The following is a 25,429-nucleotide window of genomic DNA, read 5'->3' as shown; positions in this document are numbered from 1 at the left end:
GTACAGTACGTAGTGTATGTACCTAGCAAGTTAAGTTACAGCGTGCTCATGTCTACCGCGTGGTGTCGTAGCCTGCGTCCCACCGCCTACCGTACGCCCGTTTCAGCTCACCCAGTCATGTGCCCCACGTGACTTCATGCAGCAAACCAGTCAAACCACTGCCTCAGATTTGCTGGAAACTACCTAATAACCAACAGCTTTGAGACTGACTGACTTTGTCCATGCTACGCACGACTACAATACACTGATGAGCAGAGACGGTCTCCCTTCAGTCCTCTGTCTTATGCGTCTGTTCTGTCTTTCATTTCTTCAATAATCAGTAAGTGAAGCAATCTCATTTCTACCTACCTACCATTTCTTGCACTTTCCGACACCGGACATCCCGTGCTGCGTGCTGCGCGCTGCGATCTGCTCGCGGCAAAGCAGTCAGGCAAAAGATATCTCCCCCTGCGACTGGCCACGCATACGGTACTTTACTGCTCCGAGTATCGCGTCGGTGCCTTAACCCGTTCTTGCTTTCAGGCGCTCAGGCTGCTCAGCTTTCTTACTCGTCCCATTCCATCATCGTCTTCCCAAAGAGACCCCCCCCCTCCCAAAAAAAAAAGGTCAGGCCATCGTGCTCTGGCCGGCTCCACTCATCGTCGTCCTCCTTCCACACCCCCTTCTTGATTGACCCTTCCGACCTGGGCGCTGCGTCTCTGGCATTGGCTCTGCTTGCCTGACCCCCCTGCCTTTTGCCTTTTTCCCTCCTGCTGGTTGCTAGTCTACACTTTGCTACGAGTAGTCTGGTAGTGGCTCCATTCCTCCTCGCGCTAGCTCAAACCCATTCCTCTCTTTCTGCACCGCTGCTGAACTAGCGCCATCGTTACTCCTGCTGCTTGGTCCTGCAATACACCCACGGCAAATCTGCTCCCTCCGTTCCCTGAGCCCTCATACTGGAGGAGGCGCCTGCGTTGCGTGCTGGTCTGCTGCTACAGCCTACCGCTGTCGATACCGATTTTCATCATCCTTCACTGTTCCACCCGGTCCCTATCTTTATCTGACTCCTTCCCGGTGTTTCTTGCGCTTCGCATGATCTCGGAATCTTTTGCAATTTGTCCCAACTGAGCTTGGATCATCCTAGCCGGGCACTTCATCTTCAATTCACTCTGCCTCCCATTCACCCATACTTTCCCCCGACTTACCTCTTCCATCTCTCACTATTATCAAACCACTCAAATAAACCTTCTTTTGGTGTTCTTTTGTCCAAAGCACTACCGTCGCGATATTAACCGGCTTCCGCAGTACAGCACCTGCTGAAAGTTACCTCCTCTACGTCACGCTTACTCCCCCGACCGCTGGGAATCCCTATCCTGCCGTCGATCAGCGGTCGCTTCTTCCGACGACGGCACCCCAATCGATCTCTCCGACCAATTCCCCCCCCTTTCGTTTCTCTCATCTTGAGATGATGGCGGCAGCGCTTGATCAACCCCTCTTCGAGTCGATCGCGGGCGGTCCGGCGACCCATGCGGCTTCAATCACTCCGCCGCAAAGCGCCAACGGCAAGAAGGAGGCCCCCGAGGGCGTGCCTTCGGAGCTATCGGACCTTGAACTCGACCACAATGTCCCCGGTGCTCAGGAGGAGATACCCTCGGTGGAAGCCGACGACGAAGTGATTGAGCCAGATCACTACTATGGTGGTGGCAAGGTTCCCGTCTTCAAGCCGGTGAGTCGCCTGGTCTCCCGCTGACGGAGTCCGATCGTCTAGCTTCTGCATCGGACGCTTGGGCTAACTGGAAACTTGCTAGACCATGGATCAGTTCCGGGACTTTCAGTCGTTCATCAACAAAGTCGAGGAGTATGGCATGCGATCGGGTATTATCAAGATCATCCCCCCGAAGGAGTGGTAAGTGTGTCTCCAGTCAATCCTACGAAAAGTAGCGCTCATCGGTCGTCTCAAAAGGTCCGATGCCCTTCCGCCGCTCGACGAAGCCGTGAAGAAGATTCGCGTGAAGAATCCGATCATGCAGGAGTTCCACGGTTCGCACGGGACATACACACAGGCCAACATCGAGAGACAGCGATCATACAATCTGCCCCAGTGGAAAGGATTGTGTGAAGAAAGCAGTCACCAGCCTCCCGCACGCAGAGGTGAGCGACGCCGGAATCAGGAGCGGGTGAATCGCGCCCATCCTGCGCCTCGAAACCAGACGCCTCGAGCAGACTCGCAAAAACGTCGTCCAGGTCCGGGCCGCCCGCCCAAACGGTCCAACCAGGTTAAGGTCAAGGAGGAGCCTCCTGCCGAGGAAGGCCTCGACAAGATCAAGCCGGAAGGTCCTCCGACCCCTGTCTCCCCGGAATCAAATCCAGTGGAGACGAAGACGGAGGAGTTGAGCGACGGTGAATCCCTACCCGGCCCGAAGCCCAAGGGTCGGCAGCCCAAGTCAGTTACTGCGCGCCGAAAACACAACAAGGGCGGTGATGCAGTCGACTACGTGGACGAGGAGGCCTTTAAAGACTTCGATTATCGCATTCATGATAGCGAAGAGTACACGGCAGAACGATGCGAGGAGCTAGAAACCGCTTACTGGAAGTCCTTGATGTTCAACAATCCGCTGTACGGCGCTGATATGCCTGGCTCCCTCTTCGATGACAATATCACGACTTCGTGGAACGTCGCCCGGTTACCGAATTTGTTGGACGTGCTCGGGCAGAAAGTGCCGGGTGTTAATACTGCATATCTCTATCTGGGTATGTGGAAAGCGACTTTCGCCTGGCACCTGGAGGACATGGATCTGTACAGCATCAACTATATCCATTTCGGAGCTCCGAAGCAATGGTACAGCATTTCTCAGGAGGATGCTCCTCGGTTCGAACAGGCCATGAAGAGTAAGATAACAAGCCAACTACGGTGGCCTTCCAGTGCTAATTCTAGATCAAGGTATATGGCAGAGTGATGCCAAGAGCTGCGACCAATTCCTCCGCCACAAAACTTACCTTGTCTCGCCTAGTCTATTAAAGTCACAGTATGGCATCACAGTCAACAGACTGGTGCATTACGAGGGCGAATTCGTCATCACTTATCCATATGGCTACCACTCTGGCTACAATTTGGGTTACAACTGTGCCGAATCCGTTAATTTCGCCACGGAAAAGTGGTTGGACTATGGACGGGTGGCCAAGAAGTGCCACTGCGAAGCTGACAGTGTCTGGATTGATGTTGACGAGATCGAACGAAAGCTTCGCGGGGAGGCAACTCCTGAATATTATGGAGAATACGACAGTGACCTGGATGCGATGGAAGGCGTGTCGGATCTACTGACACCGCCTCGCAGTGTTCCCGAGAAGACATCTACTCGGGGGCGCAAGCGGAAGCAGGACGGCGAAACCACCAAGGCAAAACGTATACGTATGAGTATGGATGTTCCGCGGAAAATCCCCTGCGTTTTGTGTCCCAACAATCTTGACTACGAAGATCTCTTACCAACCGAGGATGGCAAGGCACACGCCCATCGGCGTTGTGCTCTGTATACAGAGGAGACAACGATTCTTCGGGACGAGAGTGGACGGGAGGTGGTGTGCGATGTGGATAAAGTCCCCAAGGCTCGCATGGGCCTCAAGTGCCTTTTTTGCCGCGAGGTGCGCGGTGCTTGCTTCCAATGCAATTTCGGCAAATGTACCCGTTCCTACCATGCCACTTGTGCGCTTCTGGCTGGTGTGCAAGTGGAGGAAGGTGTGATCGCCGTGATCGCCGACGATGGCGAGCAGTATTCGATCCCTAGCGTGGACCTTAAATGCAAGTACCACCGCCAAAAGAAACCGTCGTGGATGGGCAACGGCGACTCGCTCGATTACGACCGCAAACTCATGCAAACCGCACGGCGTTTGGTGGCTGGGGAGCTAGTGCAGTTCCAGGCGGACAAGGAAATCAATGGGGCGGTGGTGCTTGAGAACCGACCTGAGGAACGAATGTTGCTGGTCAAGGTGCTTCCTAGAGGGTAAGACAGCATCCTTCTCTCTTTCCCCCGCTTGTTTGGAAACTACCCGATTGGTGATATCACGACGATGATGCAGTGATGGGAATGTCTGACGGACTGTTTGATTGATTGACTGACTGACTGATGTGACCGACGCACAGGGACGTAATTGAATTACCATACCGCTGGATGCTCGTGGTTCGACGGAGTAATTTCTCACCGCTGGCACCAGGAACCAAGCCTCTTCCTGCCCACTTGGCTCGGAAGCCCGAGAGCCGGAAAGAGTTGGAGTCAGCCGTGCCGGTGGCAGGAAATCCGTTTGGCGATGGAGACTCCCCGTATCAGTGGGCCGAATTCGAGACGGTGGACAGCACTAGTTACCACATTGCCCCACCATCGGCGCCCATCAACCTCATGCAGGGCGAGAAGATCTGGTATTATCTGGGCGAATCGTCCACTGAATGTAGGGCTCAGTATACGCACAACCCTACTGTGCCTGTCCACAACCAGCGGGCGAATTTCCTGGACAGCGTTAAGTCCCTTGGCGCTGTGATGGCCCGGGTCCCCTCTTACCAACCCCACCATCGTCTCCCTGCCACGACTCCGTATGCCCCTCACTTTGCTGGCGTTCCTCCTCACCACCAACACCTTCTGTCGCTTCCCACCGCCTCTGCTATCGGTGCTGCTGCTGTTGCTGCTGCTCCTGCCGCTGCCGCCAACACTACGCATACTCACACTACCGCTGCCGCAGCTGCCGCCGCCGTCACTGCTGCTGCTGCTCCCCGCCCTTCATTGCTGCAGCATTCTTCTCTTGCCCCTCCACGCCCTGCGCTTTCTGCTGCTGCTGCTGCTCCTCCTCCGCCTCCTGCTGCGATGCCGTCTGCTTACCGTACCCTGCCAACGCAATCTGCCCGTCATGCCCCGTACCCGCACGTCACCAAGTCGCATTTGCAGCCTCATGCTCGTCAACACTCCCAGACTCATCCCACCCATCATTATCCGCCGTCCCATTTAGTACAACAGCAGCAGCAGCAGAACAATCACCACCACCACCTTCCCGCAAACAATTTTGCCAATGTTCGGGAGCTAATCGCTCGCCGTCGCCTGGCTCAGATTACCGACCATGCCAATGTTTTCGCCGGATACATCATTGTCAGCCCCGAGCTGGTTGTTGACACGCTCCTGGGTCCGATGGGATCTGTCCCACCGCCCAATGGCCTAGAGAAGTTGGAACTAGCTATGGCTCAGCAGCGGGTACAACCCCGGGCGCCTGATGGCTCTCTTCTCTCGCTACAACCCCTGAACATGCGATCAGAAGAGGTGACTCGGCTGTTGCAGATGCTCCGCTTCTCGCTGGTGAGTCATCGGGACCGGCTTGACGTGCTGCAAAAGAAGGAACCGGAACCCATCAAGCAAGAGGCGGTGAACGGCAGCGGCTTGGCGCTCTCGAAAGTGCCACGCACCTACGCTTATCTCGAGCAACAGCGTGAGCAGGTCCCGACCGTCTACCAGTCTCCCTACGACATGCCGTCTGGCTTCACGGAATATGCCCAGAAGACCTTTGGCCTCACCCGCGTTGAACCTGAACTTCCCCGGCCTTCTCTCGCCAACGATTTCTTCGCCAGCCTCTCTCCTGCCGACCAAGAGAAGATCCTTAAGACATGTGGGAGTTTCGTGCAACGGGCCATCGAACGGTCGGCCAGCCATAGTCGTCAAAGTTCAGCTTCCAACCTCCGCCTGGCAACAGCCCTAGCTCGGCAAACGGAGAACCCAACCATAGATATCACGACGGTGGAGGACATGCCGTTCCCCAACTTGGACCTGCCGTTGCACGCCGACTCTCCCTGCTCGAACTTCAGCCGGTCGCATCTGCGATTCCAGTCCCCGAACGATTTTGCTCATCACGCCCCGGAAAACCATCATGACCACCATGATCTCTTTGGCGATCAACAGGCGAATACGAGGTTTTGGCAACATGGGCCGTGGGCCGCTGGCGATGGGAACACTCCGAACGAGGAGAGTCGACCGTTCTTTGGGCCCCATGAACGACTCAAGCATGATTATGCGTCGTCCGACATCTCTCTGGGTCGCGGAGGTCCGGGTTCCTTGCACTCAGTCGATATGGCTGGGTTCGGCATGGACGGGACGGAAGATATTGGCGCGGTGCTCAGCCCCTAACCACGGAGCAGCCTATCCACCACTCGATTGATATGCCTGCGATGACATTTGCATCCTCACCTTTCCCCTCACATTATCACCATGTAACGACTTATCTGGATTGACGACTGCATGACTGGGCGTTTGCGATTATTTTTGTGCCTCTTTTCTTCATCCGGACGATGATCATTCACAATCGGATCGGCCCTAGCTGGCTAGTGGTCTCTCCAATTGGGGCCTTGTTTCGATGAGGCTTTTGATTGTCTCCTCTACTTTCTTCTCTCAGGGTCTGAGGGGTGGTTGCCAAAATCTGACCCTTTTAAGGATCCGATCGACCAAAGGATCAAATGGCGGTGGGCGTGATGTTAGGCCAGGTGGCCATCCGCCTAATGTGAGGCGTCTCGATGATCGGACTGACTCTTCCCACTGTCCACTCGGCGGATTTGGCCTCGATTGCTCTTTCCCTGTTCTTTTTCAATTCTTTTATTTTCCAGCACGTTTCACCTTTGTCCCCCTATCACCAACACCTGGAGTCTCTTTTCATCCGAGCGATGGGAGAGCTATTGGAGCCTACTGCCGCTTCAGTAAGACAGGTCTATCCATACACTAGAGACATCCCCCACCCTGCACCATCTTTCCAAAAACCACTCGAAAAAAAGCACCATTTCCCATATTCGATGAACAGAAAATGCCTCGAGCAGAGGCGAATTAAGTGTCTCTAATAGTGAGCCCCGTGTTTGATACCCCCTTATGCCCCCTCCCCCTCCTCCCCCTCCCCCCTATCCCCGGTTCTTATTCTTGTTTCGGTCCGTCGCTCTTTATCCCCTCCTCCACTGGACCTCTCTTTCAGGATCACTTTGGCGCTCATCTCACGGCCGAACCCGCGTGGGTGCGTGCCGTCAAGCGATGTGGCAGCCGTCACTGGAATAGTGACAATTCACTGTGCTGTATGTACCTAGCAAATGAATAGCCGTGAATCACCGATTAGTTAGAGATCTAAGTGTGCCTGTCTGGTGTTGATGTAGTTTTTTGTTTTTTTTGTAGTTCCTTGTAATACGTTGTAAGTTGGTGTAGTCGTTGGGTCAGGCAGCGACGGGCCCTAAACTGGAACGTCAGGAAGTAAGCTGGAATTACCCCGCGGGGAGCCAGACTGGGCAGCGCCATGGTTGAGGAGGTGGAGGAGGAGGCCGAGGAGATGGTGGCTCTACCAACACGAGGTGTTCGTCCCTCTCCACCCGTCATGCATGAGTGCCAGCCGGAGTTGCCATCCGCGCGTGAATTCTCCTTCAAATCGATCGCGTGGCTGTTCTAATATGTGTTTCAGGAGCATGTGTGCAGGGAGAAGAAGAAAAGGGAGAACCCCGATAAGAGGTGGATTGACTGTATCGATGAGACAGATAAGCGTAGGGATGCATTTCATTGCCAGAACTAATGGGCTTGTCTGATCATTGATTATTGACTTATCGTTCTTTCTTGGATTGTAGGTGTGCTTATCAGCGCGGTCTCGGACCGCGCCCCTTTTAGGGCGTCTAGCCCGACACCGGAGTCTGTTAGTGAAGGAGTTTATCGAGCCTGCTCAGCGGTGATTGGTAGAGTCTCTCTGCCTCCCCGGTTCGACGATGGGTCCTTTTCATGTGCAAGTCTGGAGAGAGTGGGAAGAAATGCTGAGTGGTGAACGAAGGCAACGTACAGGATGACCTGGTCCTGGGTGACGTGCGGGGGAATTAAGCATTCCATTCATTAACTTAATGAGTCCGGAGTACTTACTGACCTCATTGCACTGTTGCTGGGAATATTCCTATCACTACCTTATTTCACCATTACCACTTCCACTTCCACTTCCACTCCCACCTCTATTTCCTGTTTTACTCGCTCTATTCATCATTCATCCCATCGTCCCCATTTATACACTCCCTCCTTTCGCCCTCTCACCTTCCTTCTTTCCTCGCGGGGTATCCTGGTCGCATTCGCTACGCTCCTCTTCTTTCCTACTCTACCTAAGTCATCACTCTACCTGACCTGCGATGACAACCTCCCAATAAAAGCTTCCCTCTCGACTCCCATCCATCCGTTCTTCCATCCATCAATATGCGTCAAGCCTCTGTGGATGCCAACGCCGATGAGGCGTTGGCTCGCATGGGGTACAAGAGCGAATTGCCGCGAAATTTGAGCATGCTCAGTATTCTCGGGCTGTATGTTAACCGTAGACTGGACTGCGATTGGAAATCTTGACTGATGAGAGAAACCAGGTCCTTTGCAATCATGGCCGCGCCCTTCGGTCTCAGCACCACCCTCTACATCACCCTCGCCGATGGCCAGTCGGTGACCATCATCTGGGGCTGGGTCCTCGTCACACTCATCTCCATCGCCATCGCCGCATCGCTTGCCGAAATCTGCGCCGTCTACCCTACCGCTGGAGGTGTATACTACTGGAGTGCCATGCTACCGACCCGACGATGGGCCCCGATGTTGTCCTTCATCGACGGCTGGCTGACGCTGGTGGGCAACTGGACCGTCACCCTCAGCATCACCTTCTCCGGTGGTCAGCTGATCCTGAGCGCCATCTCCCTGTGGAATGAGGACTTTGTGGCCAACGCGTGGCAGACGATCCTCACCTTCTGGGCGGTCATTCTTGTCTGCGCACTGGTCAATATCTTCTTCTCCAAGTACCTGGATTTGATCAACAAAGTGTGCATCTATTGGACTGCGGCTAGCGTGATTATCATATTGGTTACCCTCTTGACGATGGCGGATCATCGTCGCGATGCTGAGTTTGTGTTTGCGCACTACGACTCTTCGCAGAGTGGCTGGTGAGTTTCCTCGTCGGCGTGGACGGGTTCGTATTGCAGCTGACAGATGAATAGGCCGTCCGGCTGGGCGTTCTTCGTGGGACTCTTGCAAGCCGCGTATACGCTGACAGGGTACGGCATGGTGGCTTCAATGTGCGAGGAGGTGCAGAACCCGCACCGCGAGGTGCCCAAGGCCATTGTCCTGTCGGTGGCGGCGGCCGGCATCACCGGCCTGGTGTATCTGATTCCGATCCTGTTCGTGCTCCCCTCGGTGCAATCGCTCCTCGACGTCGCCAGCGGACAACCGATCGGGCTGATCTTCAAGACGGCAACGGGCTCCGCCGGCGGCGGCTTCGGTCTGCTGTTCCTGATCCTGGGGATCTTGATGTTCGCCGGCATTGGCGCCCTGACGGCCGCCAGCCGCTGCACGTACGCCTTTGCACGCGACGGGGCGATCCCCGGCTTCCGACTCTGGCGCCGGGTCAACGAGCGTCTGGACGTGCCCGTATGGGCGATCGTGTTGTCGACCGCGGTGGACTGTCTCCTGGGGTTGATCTACTTTGGCTCCAGCGCGGCGTTCAACTCGTTCACGGGCGTCGCCACGATCTGCCTGTCCACGTCCTACGGGCTGCCGATCCTGATCCTCATGTGCCGGGGTCGTCGCGCGGTGCGCGAGTCGAGCTTCTCGCTGGGTCGGTTCGGGTACGCGATCAACGGACTGGCCGTGTGCTGGATCGTGCTGGCGGTGGTGCTGTTCTGCATGCCCGTGTCGCTGCCGGTCGATGCCAGCAGCATGAACTACGCCAGCGTGGTGTTTGCCGGGTTCGCGGCCATCAGTATCGGCTGGTACGTGGTGTATGCCCGCAAGCATTTCACGGGGCCGCCGGTGGCGGAGGAAGTGGATGGGATGCCGGGGGTGATGACGGGGAAACCGGTGGATCCGGAGAATGTCCTGTCGGAGGGGGAGAAGGGGCGGCGAAGTAGCTCAGCGAAGAATTGATTCAGCTGTTTCTTTTTGATACAGTGGTTACCTTTTGTACATATTGATTCTGTGGTCTGGTATGATATTTGGTTTTGTGAATGATGTATGAATGTATGTGTACGTATGAATGTATGTGTACGTATGAATGTATATATGAGTATGCCTGACTGGCAGTTCACTGGTAGAGGTAGCAATTACGATGATTTCCCCTTCTTGATCCAATAATCTGTAGAATCGAGGGATTGAGATAGATGTACATCATAGAAAGCGTCTAGCATCACAGCTGGCAAAGGGTGGCATAGAAGAAGTGGGTGGGGAGTGAGGGCGTTGAACCCACAGAATCACGGGCGGGACCTCCGAGGCCGAACAGCCGCGGTTGAGCCGAATCCGTCAATCAGTCCATTCCAATCCAGCATCAACCGAGTTAAACCTCCAACAACACTAGTTATCGGCCTGACTGACCCTGCATGCTGCAGCCTCCAACTCCCTCCTCCATTCCCTCTCACATCTGGTTCTCCATTTCCTCCCACCAATTCCCAGTCGAGTCCAGATTTCATTCGACCTTTTCCCCTCCCATTCGTGACGCGCATATCTAATCGATCTATCTGTCTCTGCCTTCGGCCTCCGAAATCCGGGGAAGCTTTCCCTTGCAATTCCACTCGCGCGACCAGACCACTCTCTCCCCTCGCGGCTTCTCTTTCCCCCCAGCCCAGAGGAAATAGCACAACAACCAAATACCCTCGAGGACATTTGCTCTGAATCGGACTGTCTCGCGGAAGCCCCCCCATCCATGCGGTACCCCCTTGCTACGACCACCGCGCCCACGACGACCGACTCCGCCTTCGCCTCCGCCTCCGCCTCCGCATCCACCACCACCACTGCTCTCATGAAGCCACCCTCGACCAGACTACAATCGGGTTCCAGTTCGTTGTTGCCGTTGCTGTTGCGCGTTGAATCATGTCGGACTCAGTGGGTGCGTTCGTCCCCCAAAGCCTACCACATTCCTTTTTCTCTGTTTGTCTGTCTTGTGGTTCCGTTATTCCTTCATTCCCTCGGAAGCTTGGATGCCGTCTCGCCCACCGACATGATCTGAGGTCGGAGAGATTTCTCTTGCGCGGAATACATATTTCAGGACCACCACCGATGCATCGCAGAAGCTGATTTACTATTATGAGCGGAAATTAGACCGCGTCTTCGTCCACGCCCTCAACACAGTCAAACGGATTCCGCGGACGGGGACGGCGCGTCCGCCCGCCTCGGAGCGCTTGAAGTTGTATGGCTTGTATAAGCAGAGTATGGGTATGTTTCTTTTCTTATCCCTTCCGGACAGCTACGTGGTGGGACTGAAGCTAATCTTTATGGCTATGTTCTTTAGAAGGTGACGTCGAAGGTGTCATGGATCGACCGGTGGGGAATACCCCGGATGTGTTTATGGAGTGTGAGAAGTGGTAGGTTGATTCTTCGCCGTTGTTTTCCTTGGGCAATTGGTTGTTCGCATTTTAGGGGGGGCAGGGGGGCAGGGGGCTTGGGAATGCGTTTTGGGGTGGATGGATCGAGGTTTCTTTGGCTAGGGTTTTCTGGCGACTTGCTTGCTAATGCTGATTCGATATGGGGTAGGGATACGTGGTACGCCCAGCGCGGTCTCTCCCGCACCGAAGCCAAATGCCGGTACATCTCCACGCTGATCGAGACGATGCATCAGTATGCGTCGCAGACGGCCGAGGCCCGCGAGCTGGTCGCCGAGTTGGAGTTCGTCTGGGATCAGATCAAGTCGAATACCGCTTCGTTGGAGTCGTCGGAGTCCGGGTCGGAGGAGCTTCTGAGGAGCCAGGGGTTGGCCGATTTCAGGTCGCATCGTGGGTCGGCGGGGGAGAGTGGTGGTGGTGGTGGTGGTGGTGGTGGTGCTGCTTCTTCGGCGTCGGGGCGACGCTTGTCGCGCGAGGAGTATGCGCGGTGGCTTCTTGCTACGTCGATAAGGGAGGGCGAAACGGCGGCGGCGGCCTCGTCTCGACATGATGGGCGCGGACGTATTCGCGAGGAGGGCTCGGGGCTGAGGGTGATGAGTCCCGTGAGTCAGCCGAGTCAGCCGGGGGCGTATGCTCGGTCGCGTTCCAAGGGATATGGCGATGATGAGGTAGATCACGATGATGTGGATGAGGAGGAGGAGGATGAGGAAGAGGTGTACGCGGAGGCTCAGGATAATCTCTATGAAGACGACGATGATGACGACGACGACGACGACGCGGAGGCGAACGACTACCGACCACAACCCCATCCTCACGAAGCAGTAGAACCCCCCGATCCCCCGTCCAGAGGGAGACCACGCCGGCCGCCGCCCCCTCCCACACCGGCATCCTGGCGTCGCCGCGTCGAGCAGGCCTTGACGACGATGACGGCCGAGATCGCCGCCGTGCGCGAGCAGATGGAGGCGCGCGCGCGGGCCCAGCGCCGCCGCTCGGGCGTCTGGGCCTGGGTCCGCTGGTTCCTGTGGGTGTGTTTCCGGCAGGTGATGGTGGATCTGGCCATCCTAGGGGTCCTGTGGGTGTGGATGCGCCTCCGCGGGGACCGGCGGCTGGAAGTCGTGCTCAAGGTTGGGTGGGCGGAGGTGAAGAGTCGATTGGGGAGGACGAGGCTCTGGCGGAGGAAGAGGATCCCTCGAGGTGATTCTTGATTTCTGGGCCCATCCTCCCTCTCCCTCTTTCGCCCTTGTTAGATGCTGGGTTCTCTGTGGTCTCCTATGTTCTCGTATATATTATACACTTCATTTTTTTTCTGTTGAGCATGTATCCATGCGTGGACATCTTGATGATGAACATGCTTTTTTTTATGTCTTGCTGGTTCATTCTCCATCGAGATTTCCTTTTGTCATCCGTGTCGGTGTACTGTACACTAAACCACAATGTTATCATGTAACATCTAGACAGGATCACCACGCCCCCTCCCGCCCGGATTACACACAGACCAAAAAAGAGAGGGATCATCTTCTGATACCAAATGAATATTCCTGATGCTAATATATACACACACACACACATACACACACGAGAGCCATTTCGATCAGAAATCATGGGCGAAACACCTCGAACAAAGACCAAAGAAAACTGGGGAAAACAAGACCGCACGGCCATAAAAAGGAAATCAGACGTCGAACCCCACCACTTAGTTCTTGTCCAGGATGGGTGTCCCATCCTCGTTCGCTTGCCACTGCCGGCCGGGATAGCGGGAGAAGATTTGTTGTGGGCGCAGGTGCACGGGGGTTTGATCTTCGGGGGCACCGGGGATGGTCTTCTTGAGGCCCTGTTTTGTCGCTCGTTAGTACCGGTTCGTTACCCACCCCGTGGGATTTGAGGGCTTGGAGGAACAAGAAACAAGGACAAGCAGAAGCGTCAAGGAGGGGAAGGGGGAAACGAACCAACTTGTCGAACACGCAGGCGTTCAGGTTCACCTCGGCCTTACGGCAATCGAAGAGACGGTGGTTGTTCTGCTCGAGACACTCCCAATGGGCGGTGAATTGCTTGAGGCAGTGGGTGTTGATATCCTTGATCCTGTTTCCGGCCGCGTTAGTTATGGCTATTATTTCCTTTGCTTTTGCTGCTCCAGAAAGAGGGGACCAATTGAGCCGTATGTATTCGCTCGCTTCTCCCAAACACAAAAACAAGCAAGCTCAATTGAGAAGAGAGAAAGGGTCCACCGTACACACTCGCGGCGCAGCGCGTCACCTTCCGCCCTTCCTTCAGACACTCCAGCTCGCCCCGGCCGTTGGCCTCGGCCTTGCACTTCATGAAGTCGTCGTTGTAGGCCCGGCACCGGTCGCCGATGAAGTAGGCGGCGCTGAACAGCGGGGCGGACGTCGCGCCGATCTCCTCCACCTTGGGGATGTGGTCGGGCATCGGCGTGGTGTCGACCAGCACCTGTTGGGAGAATCTGCCATGTTTTTGGTTCTTAGCTTCGGCCCATGACTCTCAGAGATTGGAAGGAGTGGAAGGGGTGTTTGGGGGGTTCAATTGTGGGCATTGGTGGTTGCGAGGGTGGGTATATGTAGGTGTTGGTGGGTTTGGGGATTATGGAGGTATTCGGATGTAGAGAGACAAGGCGGCTGCAGTAGTCGTTGGTAGAGGCGGAAAAGAGGGGGGATGCATACCTGGACTCGCGGCGGGCCATGGTGACGGTTGTTTCGGTGGTGGTTCCGGAGAGAGTAGCTCAATAGCAATTGGGGAGGGTGGGAGGCAATTCCGGAGGAAGAGGAGAGGAGGAGGGCGGTTTTGGTGCGGGCAGTACAAGGTCGACGACGATGAGTTGAAGCTGCGGCGGAGAGGTTTGGGAGGTCGGTTTTTGCTGAGTGTTGATTGGTTGCGGGAGGCTGGATTAGGTAATGCAGATATTGAGCGCCTAAGGCAGGACTGAGGTGCGGGCATCGTGGCCTTAGATCGCTTTGGTGCCTCAGGCACTAACAGATCCCGGCGTGAGCTTACTGCACGTGACCTGCGAAAAACAAAGCGGTTGCCCCGAACAAAAGCGCTTCGAGTCGCAGCTCTCCGCATCGCCCGTTGCTGTTCGTGATTGTTTCGGTCTCGAGGTTTGCTGTGCTGGTCCTGGTCTCTTCTTGAGATTGTTGTTTCACAGGACACTAGTCTGGCTCAAGGGTCTTGCAGCTGTCAATTCGTCAATCGCTGAGCTGTCCCATTGCTTTTCTGCTTGAATACCAGCTCGGAGCTTAGATTCACTCTCCTCAACTTCACCTCAACCGGCCGAGACCCCTTCCTCTCCCAAACGCAACCACACATCATGTCCCTCTTCGGTCAAACACCTTTTCAACCTTCGGGTGGGAATTCACTCTTCGGTAACCCCAGCACGGACTCGAAACCCAACCCCTTCGGCGCCAATGCTCAACAAGGCCCCGGCGGCGGTATGTTTGGCAACGCAGGAACTGGCGCTGCTACGACAGGGACCGGCGGTGGTCTCTTTGGACAAAACACAGCAGCCGGTACCCAGCAACAATCGAATACGGGCGGCTTGTTCGGCGCCACGAACACCAACGCGCAGTCATCGACCACAGGCGGCGGCCTCTTTGGCAACACAAATGCAACCCAGCAAAAACCTGCCTTCGGCGCATTGCCCCAACAACCCCAGACGCAGCCCGCGCCAGGACTAGGAGGCGGAGGTCTGTTCGGAGGATTGGGTCAGAAGCCTCAGGGCACCGGTCTCTTTGGCCAGCAGGCGCAACCGCAGCAGCAGCAACAGCAGTCAGGGTTGTTCGGTGGCTCTCTACTGGGTCAACAACAGCAGCAGGTACCAGGATTGCCGGCAGGACAGATGGGGTCGACATTGCAATTCGGACAGTCCAATGCACAGCAGCAATCGCAATTGGGGTCGAGTCTTTGGGAGCCCGGACGGGCCGTTACGGGAGGTTGGTGCTGCATCTCGATTATGATATCTTTCAAAATGTACTAACTATCTTTTCCACCTTCGCACAAGTCCACCGCACCGTTCCCATGCAGATTCAAATTGTCAAGGATAAATGGGACCCCAACAACCGCGCGTCCCCGTTCCGCACCTACCTGTACAACAACGTCGGCGAAGACGCGGCGCCCTTCTACCAGCCGGGACATGGAGATGACGAGGCAAAATGGGAGGATGCGCTCCGCAAGCGACCCGAACCGGGCTATGTGCCGGTCCTGGTGCAGGGATTCTTTGATCTCGGCAAGCGCGCGCAGCGCCAGAAGGACTTCCTCACCATGCTGCAGACCCGGATGCACGAGATCAACAACTGCCTGACCGAGCTCCTGTCGCGACATGACCTCAAGATCAGCGTGCGCATCGCCGACTGTCGGCGGAAACACCTCGTTCTCAGCAAGCGGTGCCTGACGCTGGCGGCCAAGACCCAGGTGCTGCGCAACCGCGGCTACGCGATGGACGATGCCGAGGAGGAGCTGCGGAAGAAGCTGACGCAGCTGGAGCGGTCGGTCTTCGACCCGTCGATAAACGGCCGCGGGGAGGAGATCTGGGCGCGCATGCTGGCCATCCGGGAGCATTCGCGGCGGTTGCAGCAGGAGATGGAGCGGGCGGGACCCAAGGCCACAGCCCAGGCGGAGGATGAGTTGGATGAGCAGACATTGAAGACGGCGAAGAAGGTAAGCAGGCGCCTTCCCCGTCAAACCGGATGAAGTTTCCATTGCTAACAAATGGTGCGGTAGATATTGGACGATTACCACGTGCAGATCCAGCACCTACAGAAGGAGCTGGAGTCGGTGAAGAAGGATTTCGAAGAGTCGCAGAAGCTCCCCGGCGGCGGGGCTCATTTAATGTAGTGTTTATCATTCTCATGCCTTTCTCATTTGAGTTCAATCTATTACGAATCGGGGTGTGCTTTCTACTTACTGCTTTCTTTGTTGGGTTTGATCGGGGAAGGAAAGCAATTGACCGGAGTTTTCGAGGAGCTGGTATCCGCAACATCACCCGCGCGCATTCGCGCCAGGGATCCTTTCTTACTTATCGTGAAGCGCAGACTCAAGACGAGGTAGAAACATACGCAAGATATTCTCTTTCTAGGTGGAAATAAAAAAAACCGGGGCTCCCTCCAATGGATCTAGTATACATCAAAAAATGGGTTTCATGTCCACCACTGCCCTTGTATCCAGTACCGCAGTCTTCTACTCCGGTAGGAGGATATTCGGGTTCAACGAGCCGGATGGATGATCATCGAACGGATGCTGCACGATTTACAGGAACTTCTTGACGAACTCGACGGCGAAGGGAGCTGCAGTAGCGAGATCTCACGGTTAGCTTTGGATGGATCGGTCGGAAAGAGACACGGCGAGAGAGCGGGAAACATCATACAGAGGTAGAGGAGGACACCGCCGGTGATGGCCATGCGGACGGTCTGGTTGGCCTGGGCCTCACCAGCCTGTTGTTGGTTGTTAGATCTGCTGTTCATCCTTTGGACCGGGGGGCCTGTGTAGCAAGGTCATGGCCCTGGGCATGCATAGATCATAGCGGTCGTCGGGCAATGAGAAATACCTTGATGTCCTCTCTGGAGAGCTGTTCCTGACCTGAAAGGATGCGGTGTTAGTGAATGCTCTAATTGCTCAAAAGAAGGGGTAAGACCTACCGGGAGCGAACATTGTGAGAGATGATGTGTATGAAAAGTGAGAGAAAAAGTGGATTGAAGAGTTGTATACTGGCAGATGGAAGGCTAGTTTCTTAAGTGTATGTCTCTATCAGCTTGACCACCCCGAAGGAAAAGAGATTCTGCCGAGCACGGACCACCTGCGGAGGCGGAACGGATTCCTCCAGCCCATCCTTTACTTGCCTTTGCGGCGCCAGTCTCTTTTCTTGGAGTTCCATCCATTTCGTTTCCTCCTTCAATTGTCATCTGTCTGTCATTTTCCGGAACTATCTATTGGATTACTCACAAGGGGGAAAAGCTTGAGTCAGGAGAGAGTTCTTTCTTTCTTTACGATACTTGTGTCAGGCTTGAGACTACCACCACCACCACCACCATCAACTCCTCCTCCACCAACAACTACACCAGACATCTACATCTCCCTGAAACCAGCAACCAACACAACACCGCCTATCCAGTCCCCAGGACACCCCCAATCACACAAACACACAACCACAGACTCTGTCAAGATGTCCGCACCCAACAGCCCCGAACAACAACGAGCCGTCTCCCCGGCCGTCGAAGATGAACCCGCCCGTGCCCCGACCCCGGACGCCGGCGCCGGCGCCGACAACAACGCCGAAGAAAGCGACCACCAACCCCGACCCCAAGACCAAGAGAATGCTGCGGCCTCGGAGCCCGAAGACGACGAAGATGACGATGACAAAGCTCACGACTCGGACGACGAGTCGATCCTGTCCGAGGTGGACGAGGCGCAGTTCGAGGACTTCGACCCGGAGAACGTCGACATCGAGGACCGCCCGCAGCTGGCCATCGACGAGGACAATCTGAAGCTGATCGGACGGCACAAGCGCAAGCGCACGGAGGGGGCCGAGGGGGAGCAGTCGAAGCGGAAGCGCGAGGGCCGGCGCGAGAAGAAGAGCCGTCGGATGCGCGAGCTGGAGGAAGGCGGCGGGGCCAGCGACGAGGAAGGCGGCGCGGGCAAGGCCGGGCGGAGACGGACGGGCGCGTCGAAGAAGAAGGAGGTGTTGCCGGAGGATGATGAGACCTTGGATCCTGCTACGCGTGAGTTGTGGTCCCCGTGGGAAGAAAAAGGAGAATGTTGGGGGAATGCTAATCTTGATTGGGGTTTGACAGGACGGAGGAGAGCGCTCGATCGTGCTATGGATGAAGCGTTGAAGAAGCCGACGAAGAGACGGTTCCGGAAGGCGGATGGCATTGTATGTTTTTTTACCCCTGGATGTTCTACGCTGTCTTTTATGAAAGGGGAAGGGCGCTCTCAACTAATGATTTACGGGGTTAGGATTTGGAACAAATGGCCGATGCTGAGATTGAAGATATGCGCAAACGCATGACCCACGCCGCACAGATGGATGCCATCAACCGCCGCGAAGGCAAGCCCGCCATGCACAAACTCAAGATGCTCCCGGAGGTCGTCTCGCTGCTGAACCGCAACCAATACGTCAACAGTCTGGTCGATCCGGAAATCAACCTGCTCGAGGCCGTCAAGTTCTTCCTGGAGCCGCTGGACGACGGCTCGCTCCCCGCCTACAACATCCAGCGCGATCTGATGACGGCGCTGGGCAAGCTGCCGATCAACAAGGAGACGTTGATCGCCAGCGGGGTCGGCAAGGTGATTGTATTCTACACACGCAGCAAGCGACCGGAGCCAGGTATCAAGCGCATGGCCGAGCGCCTGCTGGCCGAGTGGACGCGCCCGATCCTGCAGCGCAGCGACGACTATTCCAAGCGGGTGTACCAGGAGGCTGCTTTTGATCCTACGTATGTCTTCCATCTCCCCTCTTGTCTGCAGCGCTTTCGTCGTCGATCGTCGCTCTCGATTGCTTCGATATCGCACTTTTGTATTTCCCTGCTAACTTGAACTAGTCAACTGGGCACATCTCGTCCCAAATCGGCGCAAACGTCGGTGGCGGAGGCGCGCGCGCGCGAAATGCTGCCGCCGCGACTGGCGAACCGGGCGCGCGCCGACCTCACTCACACGAGTTACACGGTGGTGCCGCGCCCGACGATGGTACAGGAGAGCAAGTTCGCGCGACCCTTGGGCGCCAGCGGCGAGGATCGATTCCGGAAGATGCGGGCGCGACAGATTGCGGCGTCCAAGGGATCCCGGCGATAGCGGTGGGTTGTTGGAATGTAGCTTTAGTTGCATATGTTTTTTATCTTTGCTTCGTATTCGATTTATTTACGGACGGGAAAGGCGCAGGAAATTGGGAATGAATTGTAATCATTTAATTTAAAGCTTACGGAGTATGTGACTAGTGAGGAGAGGCGAGGAGACGAAGGAGACGAAGGAGAAGGGAAAGGGAAAAAAGTCTGACCAGACATGCGATTGATTGATCAGCCCATAAGGCTAGATTAGACTAGACCGTGGACGATGGACAACAAATCGATCTGTTCCTACAACACCCGGTATACGGGGAATGAGGGGGCGTAATCTCGCACGAGAAAAGAACGAGAATTGCATGTATGAGTAACAACCTTAGCCACCGGTGCATCAGGAAAAGCACGAGTAATCGCCGATTCGGCAGGAAAGTTCCGAAGTGATACTATGGATGGATAGCACTGAGCAACTGGGCCAGCCACCCTATGAGAGAGGGTGAAATTCCCTCATGATGACTTGACGCTGAAGGAACCAGCAAAGGCCGCGGAAACACCGAGTCAGAGCCGCAGATCCCGTTGCGGGTTCGCAAGACGTCACTCGGGTTTTGCTTTGCCGGGCGACTTTTTGCTCGCCTTGCGCCTTATATCCCGCCTGCTTCCTACATTTTGCGTCTTCGCTTCTACATTCTACATTCTACAATTCCTACTGCACTACTGCACTACTGCACCCACTCACTGCACATATTATTGTGTTGGTGTGCGCCATCCAATTGAGAGAACACAATCCCCATCCACATTACTCACCCTCAAACGAACACAATCGCACAATGAAGATCCTCACCAAGGAAGAAGAAGATGCTCACTACCGGTAAGCTTCCCCCCTTGCCCTTCAATTCAATCCCCCAACCCCTCCAAAAAATCTCCCACCCCCCAACCCCCACCAAATCCTCACCACCACTAACACCCCCGGTCCTCCAGCTCCGTCCTAAAAGGCGGCACCATCGGCGGCGTGCTGGGCCTGATCGGCGGCGTGGCGGGCGTGCTGGCGTTCAGCAAGCGCAGCGCGACGATCCGGAACCTGACGCTGCCGATGAAGTCGTTCCTGGTGACCTCGTCGGGCACGTTCGTGGGCATCATCGCGGCGGACCACGCGTCGCGCGACTTCGAGGCCTCGCGGAACGCGAGCCAGGTGTGGTACAAGGACCGCAACGAGCGGCTGCGCCAGGAGGAGCTGGCCTCGCTCTCCACCGTGGACCGCATCACCGCCTGGGCCAAGCGCGAGAAGTACAAGATCGTCGGCGCCACCTGGGTCGCGTCCATGGTCGGCAGCTTCGCCATGGTCAACCGCAACAAGTTCCTGAGCAGCAGTCAGAAGATCGTGCAGGCGCGTGTGTACGCCCAGGGCCTGACGCTGGCGGTGCTCGTCGCCAGTGCCGCGTTTGAGATCCAGGACCAGCGGCGCGGGAAGGGGTTGTTGGATAAGGCGAAGGCCGAGAAGGAGGCGGCGAAGCAGGAGAGTAAGAGTGAGCCCGCGGGTGAGGAGACCGGGGATCTGTGGAAGGATATGGTTGCTGCGGAGGAGGAGCGGTTGAAGCGCAAGAAGCAGAGTCTCTACGAGCATGATTATCTGGAGGGACATGCCAAGGCGGAGGAGAAGAAGGGTCGGCCTGAAAAGAAGGAGGAGCAGGCCAAGGGGGAGGAGGGGGAGAAGAAGGAGTAGATGCTTTTTTTGTTGCTTGATAGACTTGGAGTGGTCTGCGGGTTTGGACCACTCTGCTTTCTTTTTTTCTTTTTACTTTTGCCTTCTTCGTCGAAAAGATTTGGGTGCGAGGTATCACGCTTTCTTAATGCATGCTCATGAGTGTCTATATCATCAATGTACAACATCTCTCTGGACTTGTGGATATACGGGCTTTTGTATCCAGATGTAGGATGGGCAGATGGGCGGGTCGAGAGGTCTTTGTTCAGGGTTTAGGACTTCTCTATGCACGAGTATAACTACGGAGTTACCAAATATGGACCTTGACGAATGACTCTATACTTCTGCTCGCACTCTAGATATTACAAAGGGACACAAACATGCAAAAGATGTAGTTACTCAGGAACCTGGTTATAAACCGGGTCAACTCAATCTCAATCACATTAAAATACACTCGGTCCAGACTCATAGACTCATGCATCCAACCCTGAGGCAATGCCCCACATGACATCATAAGCATACACACATCACGTCAAGCACATTAAGCAATTAAGCAATTAAGCAACCGTCTTCTCGGATTCCCCGGAATTCTGCCCCACCCACTGTGACTCCTCCAGATTATTCAGCTCATCCTCCTCCTTGTCCAGCTTCAGGTTGCTGAGGTAGAACAGGTTCCCTCCGATGAACGCCAGCACCGCCACGAACCCATAGTTCCAGATCAGCAACGGGTCCGTCGACAGCGCCGTCAAGCCCTGCTGGATAGCCGAGGAGATAGCATTCATAAACAGGTACAAAGATGAGACTGTTCGACAGATTAGCATGACATGAACAACTTCTTCAAAGTGGCATCGCAGCTTACCTAATGACTTCATGTTCTTCGGCGCCTTGGTGTAGGCGTACTCGTACCCCGTAATCGAGGTGAAGATCTCCGAGAACGCGATCAGCACGTACGGCACCGTCTGCACCCACACGTTGATCGGCGCCGCCTCGTCGCAGGTGCTCGGATGGTCGCCGCAGGGGCTCAGCTTGTAGATGTAGTACTGCGTCACGGCCGCCGCGATCATCGAGGCTGCTGCCAGCAGGTACCCAACGTAGATGCGCTTGATCGGCGTGAAGTTGATGCCCATCTTGCGCAGGCCCGGGTACACGAACTGGTCCATGATCGGGATGAAGATGATCAGGGCCAGCGGGTCCAGGTTGTTGATGATGTCGTTGGGCACCCCATGCAGCTGCATAGTGGCCGCCTGCGAAGTCAAGTTGTTGGTCATCTGGCCGTATGCCAGCCCTGATGATCTTTGTTAGCGGTGGTCAGGTTGAACAGAAGGCGATGAGCACTCACAGTAGAGAGGGTACCATGCGAAAACCGCGCAGGCCTTGACGGCACGGCGTACTTCGTCCACCCATTGATCGTCAAAGGTCATCCAGTGAGGCTTGTTCTCTACCTGGCTGGGCTTGACGCCGTCCCAGAACTCGGTGGACTGGCATCGCTTGAAGCTGTGTTTCTGTTAGTCACGACTCCTCCAATACACAGACAAAAGAGTACTCACAAAACGACAGGGTTCCAGGTCCACTGCCTCTTCAACGCAAGTCCCCACAGCTTGAATGCCTTCGCCGCGACAGACCCTGTAGGAGGTGTCACATGGTACTTGTTACGGCAGGCGAACAATACCAGGGGACAGAATCCGAACATGATGGTCGGTAGCAGGTAGGCCAGCCAGTAGCCGACGTACTTCTCAGCGTACACCATGGCCACCGATCCAATCAGCGAACCGACGTTGATCATGAAGTAGAAGTACAAGAAAATGCGGGTGATCGTCTGCGCTGGATCGACAATGACTCGCTCTCCTGTCTTGGGCTCGGTCTTGACCCAGAGCTTGGTCTCGCGGTGCTGTTCGGCAATCAGCGGTGAGATGTTCGATTTGAACCCACCCACGCCGATTCCGAAGAAGACCAGGCCGACGCAGAAACAGGCAAGGGCGCCGTTGGTATTGGTGATGACCTGGGGAATAGAGGAAATGATGATAATGATATGTCCCAGCATTGCAAAGGCGATGGCGACCTGAATCGTCTTCATCCGGCCCCAGTATTCATCGGCGATCCAAGCACCCAGAATGGGCATAACGTAGCACCAGAAGGTGTTGACTGTATAGTTATGTTAGAGGGATTGAGAGCAGCTGCCGTAGACGCAACTTACAGGTGGTTAGCGCGGTGGATGTTCGTTGACCCTGACCGAGGGCTCCGGACTGCCCACTTCCTCCAGCACCAGTATCCGAACCTGCAGGCAGAGGCTGCTGAATGAAGTTGGTATCTGAGAGGATGTTAGCAGCGCTCATGGAGACGGCCGGATGCACGTACAGACGGCAGTTGTTCCATAGTAGGAAAACCGCTCGCACAGCTCGACGAATGCAATTGTATAGGCAGTCCACTTCACTTTGCCCGCCACACGACGCAGGCTTTGCTCCTCCTCCACCGTTGGAATCTCGCGGCCATCATCATCATACCTGGTGGCAGTGATTACAGCATCCTCCTTCTCTGGTGTCTGGAGTTCTTTTTGAGGCACGTGCGCTTGGGCGACGTAGACAAGGTCGTCAGGACCAACGGGGTCGCTCATGGTGTCAGATGGTGCAGAGAATCACACCTTACAATGACAGCACAAGTGTAAAAATATTTTTTTCTGCGGATTGAGAACAAGAGAGTGTCCGGACTGGGTTTATATGGGAAACAGATAATAAACTGAGAAGACAAGGCACTTCGCCCCATTCTGATAAGAGTCGCCTCCCGTCTAGCGGGGCTAGCATTGGGTTCGCTCGCGTGGAGTCGACTATCGGCCGTCCATTCAGACAGACATGGGGGGATTGAAGATAGCCAAAAGTTAGCGTCAGGCTCTGGTGGGTACCGTCTTACCCCTGCTTGTTAGCATGGGGATGTCTGCTGGACAGGGAAGGTATCCCATACCTTTCCCAAGCGGCTATAGCGTCTTTCGAGAAATCGATGGCCTGTGGAGGAAAAGGGTGGAACACAGATCATTCCGTATGCAGCAGTCAGACGGAGCACGGAACTGCCTATCGAGGAAACACGCATCTCCAATAGACAAACGTCTTCATATGTAGCGTCCTTCCAGAAGCTATTTCTCCCTGATCCGCTCCCTGTTGTGGTGCATGGTATGCGAGCATTTTTCGAGGGTTATGGCTCCTCGCCAACCGATCGTAGGCACTGCAGACCTCTTTGTGTGAAGTCTTTGAAGCGACATGGTTGTCCCACTGATCGCAGAAGACAGCGAATTAGGTACAACCGCTGGTCAGACAGCGGGAGAGCTCCAAAGGCGGGTTAAATCTTATGCACTCCGGAGCCCCGATGGAACATTCATGGGATAGTCTTGGCACGGCCCTCTGAGATATGCGACTGGAAGCCTAGAGTACGCAACCAGGGCCATCCGAGGTGATGGTGCCAGAATCCCCGCATTCGCAGGTTCGTTCCTGACTTCCTTGCCCAGCCACCAGCTTGCTTTGAAGCCCGGGATCAATTCAACCGGCAGCGGGATCATCCCCAATCTCAGACTAACGCATACATTGTGTGCGGTGTCGACCAGAGTATACCGGTGGACTAGTACATGCGACGGTGTATTGCAACAGCCGGACGAGTATCCACTAGGCGGAACGAAGCGAGGCTTTCCCTCCTGAACCATAAGCGAGAAGTGCGTGCAGGATGGCCAATCGGACATGACCAGCTTGTCGATGCAACGTTGACCAGCGGATGGCGTTATCCTGCAGATGAGTAGCATTGTTTCCGGTCAAAGCAGGCCGGCTTGGATAAACAGGAGAGAATGACACCATTGCGACCACTGATAATGCTATATCCGATAGACCAACCAACGTTGACTTGACAGCGGAGGGTGGAGCCAAATTGCAGCCATGGTCGTCGAGTCCGGTCTTGGCAGTGGAGCTTGCTCTGAAGCCAATTTGGAGCGGTTGGCCCAGAAGATTAGAGATAAATCTCTCCGTACCAATTGGTCACCAAACAAGTTCGTGCTGCTGCAACTGATAAGCATCCTTGAAAATCAGGATGAGGCACGCCTGATCTCACTCATGGCAAAAGAGCTGAGATAGCAGGCTCCGGTAGAGTCGCCTCAATGGCAACCGAAGGAATACCGCGCCGTCACGTAGTTCCAGGCAACGATGCTTTGTACTGCGCGTCCAGAGTCAGGCGAACGTCTGCCACCACGGAAAGTTCCGAGGCTCTTACGTACTGCGAATATGTCACCATCAGGTACCATCTTCTAGTCATTCCTGCAAACGCGTACATAAGTCAATCACGTGCGGGCGATATTGTCGTGAGCAAGCATCGAGGCTCTGACGGCACTAAACAGAATCACTTCTTGAACATGTTTCCAGGGGAAACAAGCTCTATTTTAACAGTTTCCAGAAGCCCATGAGCTGCATCCGCGACCAAGCCTTTTTTACCTCTGTAGGATTGCGGGGACGACAGCTCGTCATTCAACGGCCTCACAATTGGATATTCTACTCCGGTGTAAATCAATCGTTATCACCACAATATGCGCCGATGTCGGACATAAATAAGCTAGGGTTGCATAATGAACGCCAT

At 55.3% G+C, this 25,429-nt stretch overlaps 9 protein-coding genes across 9 annotated transcripts; 6 read left to right on the top strand and 3 right to left on the bottom strand.

Annotated features, from left to right (window-relative positions):
- Positions 1-1,447: 1,447 nt before the first annotated feature.
- Positions 1,448-6,134, top strand: BO95DRAFT_373441 (putative jumonji family transcription factor; the record flags this gene model as incomplete). Its single annotated transcript, XM_025583052.1, has 6 exons — positions 1,448-1,705; positions 1,800-1,885; positions 1,943-2,868; positions 2,921-3,977; positions 4,166-4,646; positions 4,758-6,134. 6 exons carry the CDS (start codon positions 1,448-1,450, stop codon positions 6,132-6,134), a joined length of 4,185 nt encoding a protein of 1,394 aa, XP_025437839.1.
- Positions 6,135-7,771: 1,637 nt separating this feature from the next.
- Positions 7,772-9,956, top strand: BO95DRAFT_447121 (putative GABA permease). The gene is made up of 3 exons (XM_025587549.1): positions 7,772-8,305; positions 8,363-8,923; positions 8,978-9,956. Exons 1-3 carry the CDS (start codon positions 8,202-8,204, stop codon positions 9,900-9,902), a joined length of 1,590 nt encoding a protein of 529 aa, XP_025437838.1. The 5' UTR covers positions 7,772-8,201; the 3' UTR covers positions 9,903-9,956.
- A 404-nt stretch (positions 9,957-10,360) lies between these two features.
- BO95DRAFT_476654 (acyl-CoA-binding domain-containing protein) lies at positions 10,361-12,811 on the top strand. Its single transcript, XM_025589935.1, has 4 exons — positions 10,361-10,857; positions 11,070-11,183; positions 11,260-11,332; positions 11,502-12,811. The coding sequence occupies exons 1-4, from the start codon at positions 10,842-10,844 to the stop codon at positions 12,553-12,555; spliced, it is 1,257 nt and encodes a 418-aa protein (XP_025437837.1). The 5' UTR covers positions 10,361-10,841; the 3' UTR covers positions 12,556-12,811.
- A 53-nt stretch (positions 12,812-12,864) lies between these two features.
- On the bottom strand, positions 12,865-14,178 carry BO95DRAFT_447118 (coiled-coil-helix-coiled-coil-helix domain-containing protein). The gene is made up of 4 exons (XM_025587548.1): positions 14,026-14,178; positions 13,581-13,808; positions 13,297-13,429; positions 12,865-13,181 (listed from the first exon to the last, which is right to left on the bottom strand). Exons 1-4 carry the CDS (start codon positions 14,043-14,045, stop codon positions 13,044-13,046), a joined length of 519 nt encoding a protein of 172 aa, XP_025437836.1. The 5' UTR covers positions 14,046-14,178; the 3' UTR covers positions 12,865-13,043.
- A 247-nt stretch (positions 14,179-14,425) lies between these two features.
- BO95DRAFT_398637 (putative nucleoporin) lies at positions 14,426-16,466 on the top strand. The gene is made up of 3 exons (XM_025583805.1): positions 14,426-15,291; positions 15,360-16,015; positions 16,079-16,466. The coding sequence occupies exons 1-3, from the start codon at positions 14,670-14,672 to the stop codon at positions 16,190-16,192; spliced, it is 1,392 nt and encodes a 463-aa protein (XP_025437835.1). The 5' UTR covers positions 14,426-14,669; the 3' UTR covers positions 16,193-16,466.
- Positions 16,404-17,086, bottom strand: BO95DRAFT_518064 (uncharacterized protein). The gene is made up of 4 exons (XM_025591942.1): positions 16,993-17,086; positions 16,902-16,933; positions 16,722-16,788; positions 16,404-16,641 (listed from the first exon to the last, which is right to left on the bottom strand). The coding sequence occupies exons 1-4, from the start codon at positions 17,003-17,005 to the stop codon at positions 16,604-16,606; spliced, it is 150 nt and encodes a 49-aa protein (XP_025437834.1). The 5' UTR covers positions 17,006-17,086; the 3' UTR covers positions 16,404-16,603.
- A 143-nt stretch (positions 17,087-17,229) lies between these two features.
- Positions 17,230-19,291, top strand: BO95DRAFT_518063 (transcription factor SPN1). Its single transcript, XM_025591941.1, has 4 exons — positions 17,230-18,072; positions 18,145-18,227; positions 18,311-18,789; positions 18,895-19,291. The coding sequence occupies exons 1-4, from the start codon at positions 17,517-17,519 to the stop codon at positions 19,142-19,144; spliced, it is 1,368 nt and encodes a 455-aa protein (XP_025437833.1). The 5' UTR covers positions 17,230-17,516; the 3' UTR covers positions 19,145-19,291.
- Positions 19,292-19,523: 232 nt separating this feature from the next.
- Positions 19,524-20,983, top strand: BO95DRAFT_447114 (HIG1 domain-containing protein). The gene is made up of 2 exons (XM_025587547.1): positions 19,524-19,996; positions 20,107-20,983. The coding sequence occupies exons 1-2, from the start codon at positions 19,956-19,958 to the stop codon at positions 20,846-20,848; spliced, it is 783 nt and encodes a 260-aa protein (XP_025437832.1). The 5' UTR covers positions 19,524-19,955; the 3' UTR covers positions 20,849-20,983.
- A 223-nt stretch (positions 20,984-21,206) lies between these two features.
- On the bottom strand, positions 21,207-23,669 carry BO95DRAFT_423011 (putative MFS peptide transporter). Its single transcript, XM_025584614.1, has 6 exons — positions 23,183-23,669; positions 23,022-23,135; positions 22,375-22,969; positions 22,167-22,321; positions 21,687-22,112; positions 21,207-21,629 (listed from the first exon to the last, which is right to left on the bottom strand). The coding sequence occupies exons 1-6, from the start codon at positions 23,436-23,438 to the stop codon at positions 21,385-21,387; spliced, it is 1,791 nt and encodes a 596-aa protein (XP_025437831.1). The 5' UTR covers positions 23,439-23,669; the 3' UTR covers positions 21,207-21,384.
- Between the last annotated feature and the right edge of the window lie 1,760 nt (positions 23,670-25,429).

This window comes from Aspergillus brunneoviolaceus (genome assembly GCF_003184695.1).
Source record: "Aspergillus brunneoviolaceus CBS 621.78 unplaced genomic scaffold BO95scaffold_81, whole genome shotgun sequence".
Taxonomy (NCBI): Eukaryota; Fungi; Ascomycota; class Eurotiomycetes; order Eurotiales; family Aspergillaceae; genus Aspergillus; species Aspergillus brunneoviolaceus.
Note: the sequence above shows the minus strand (reverse complement) of the source record. Positions and strands in the feature narration are given on the sequence as shown.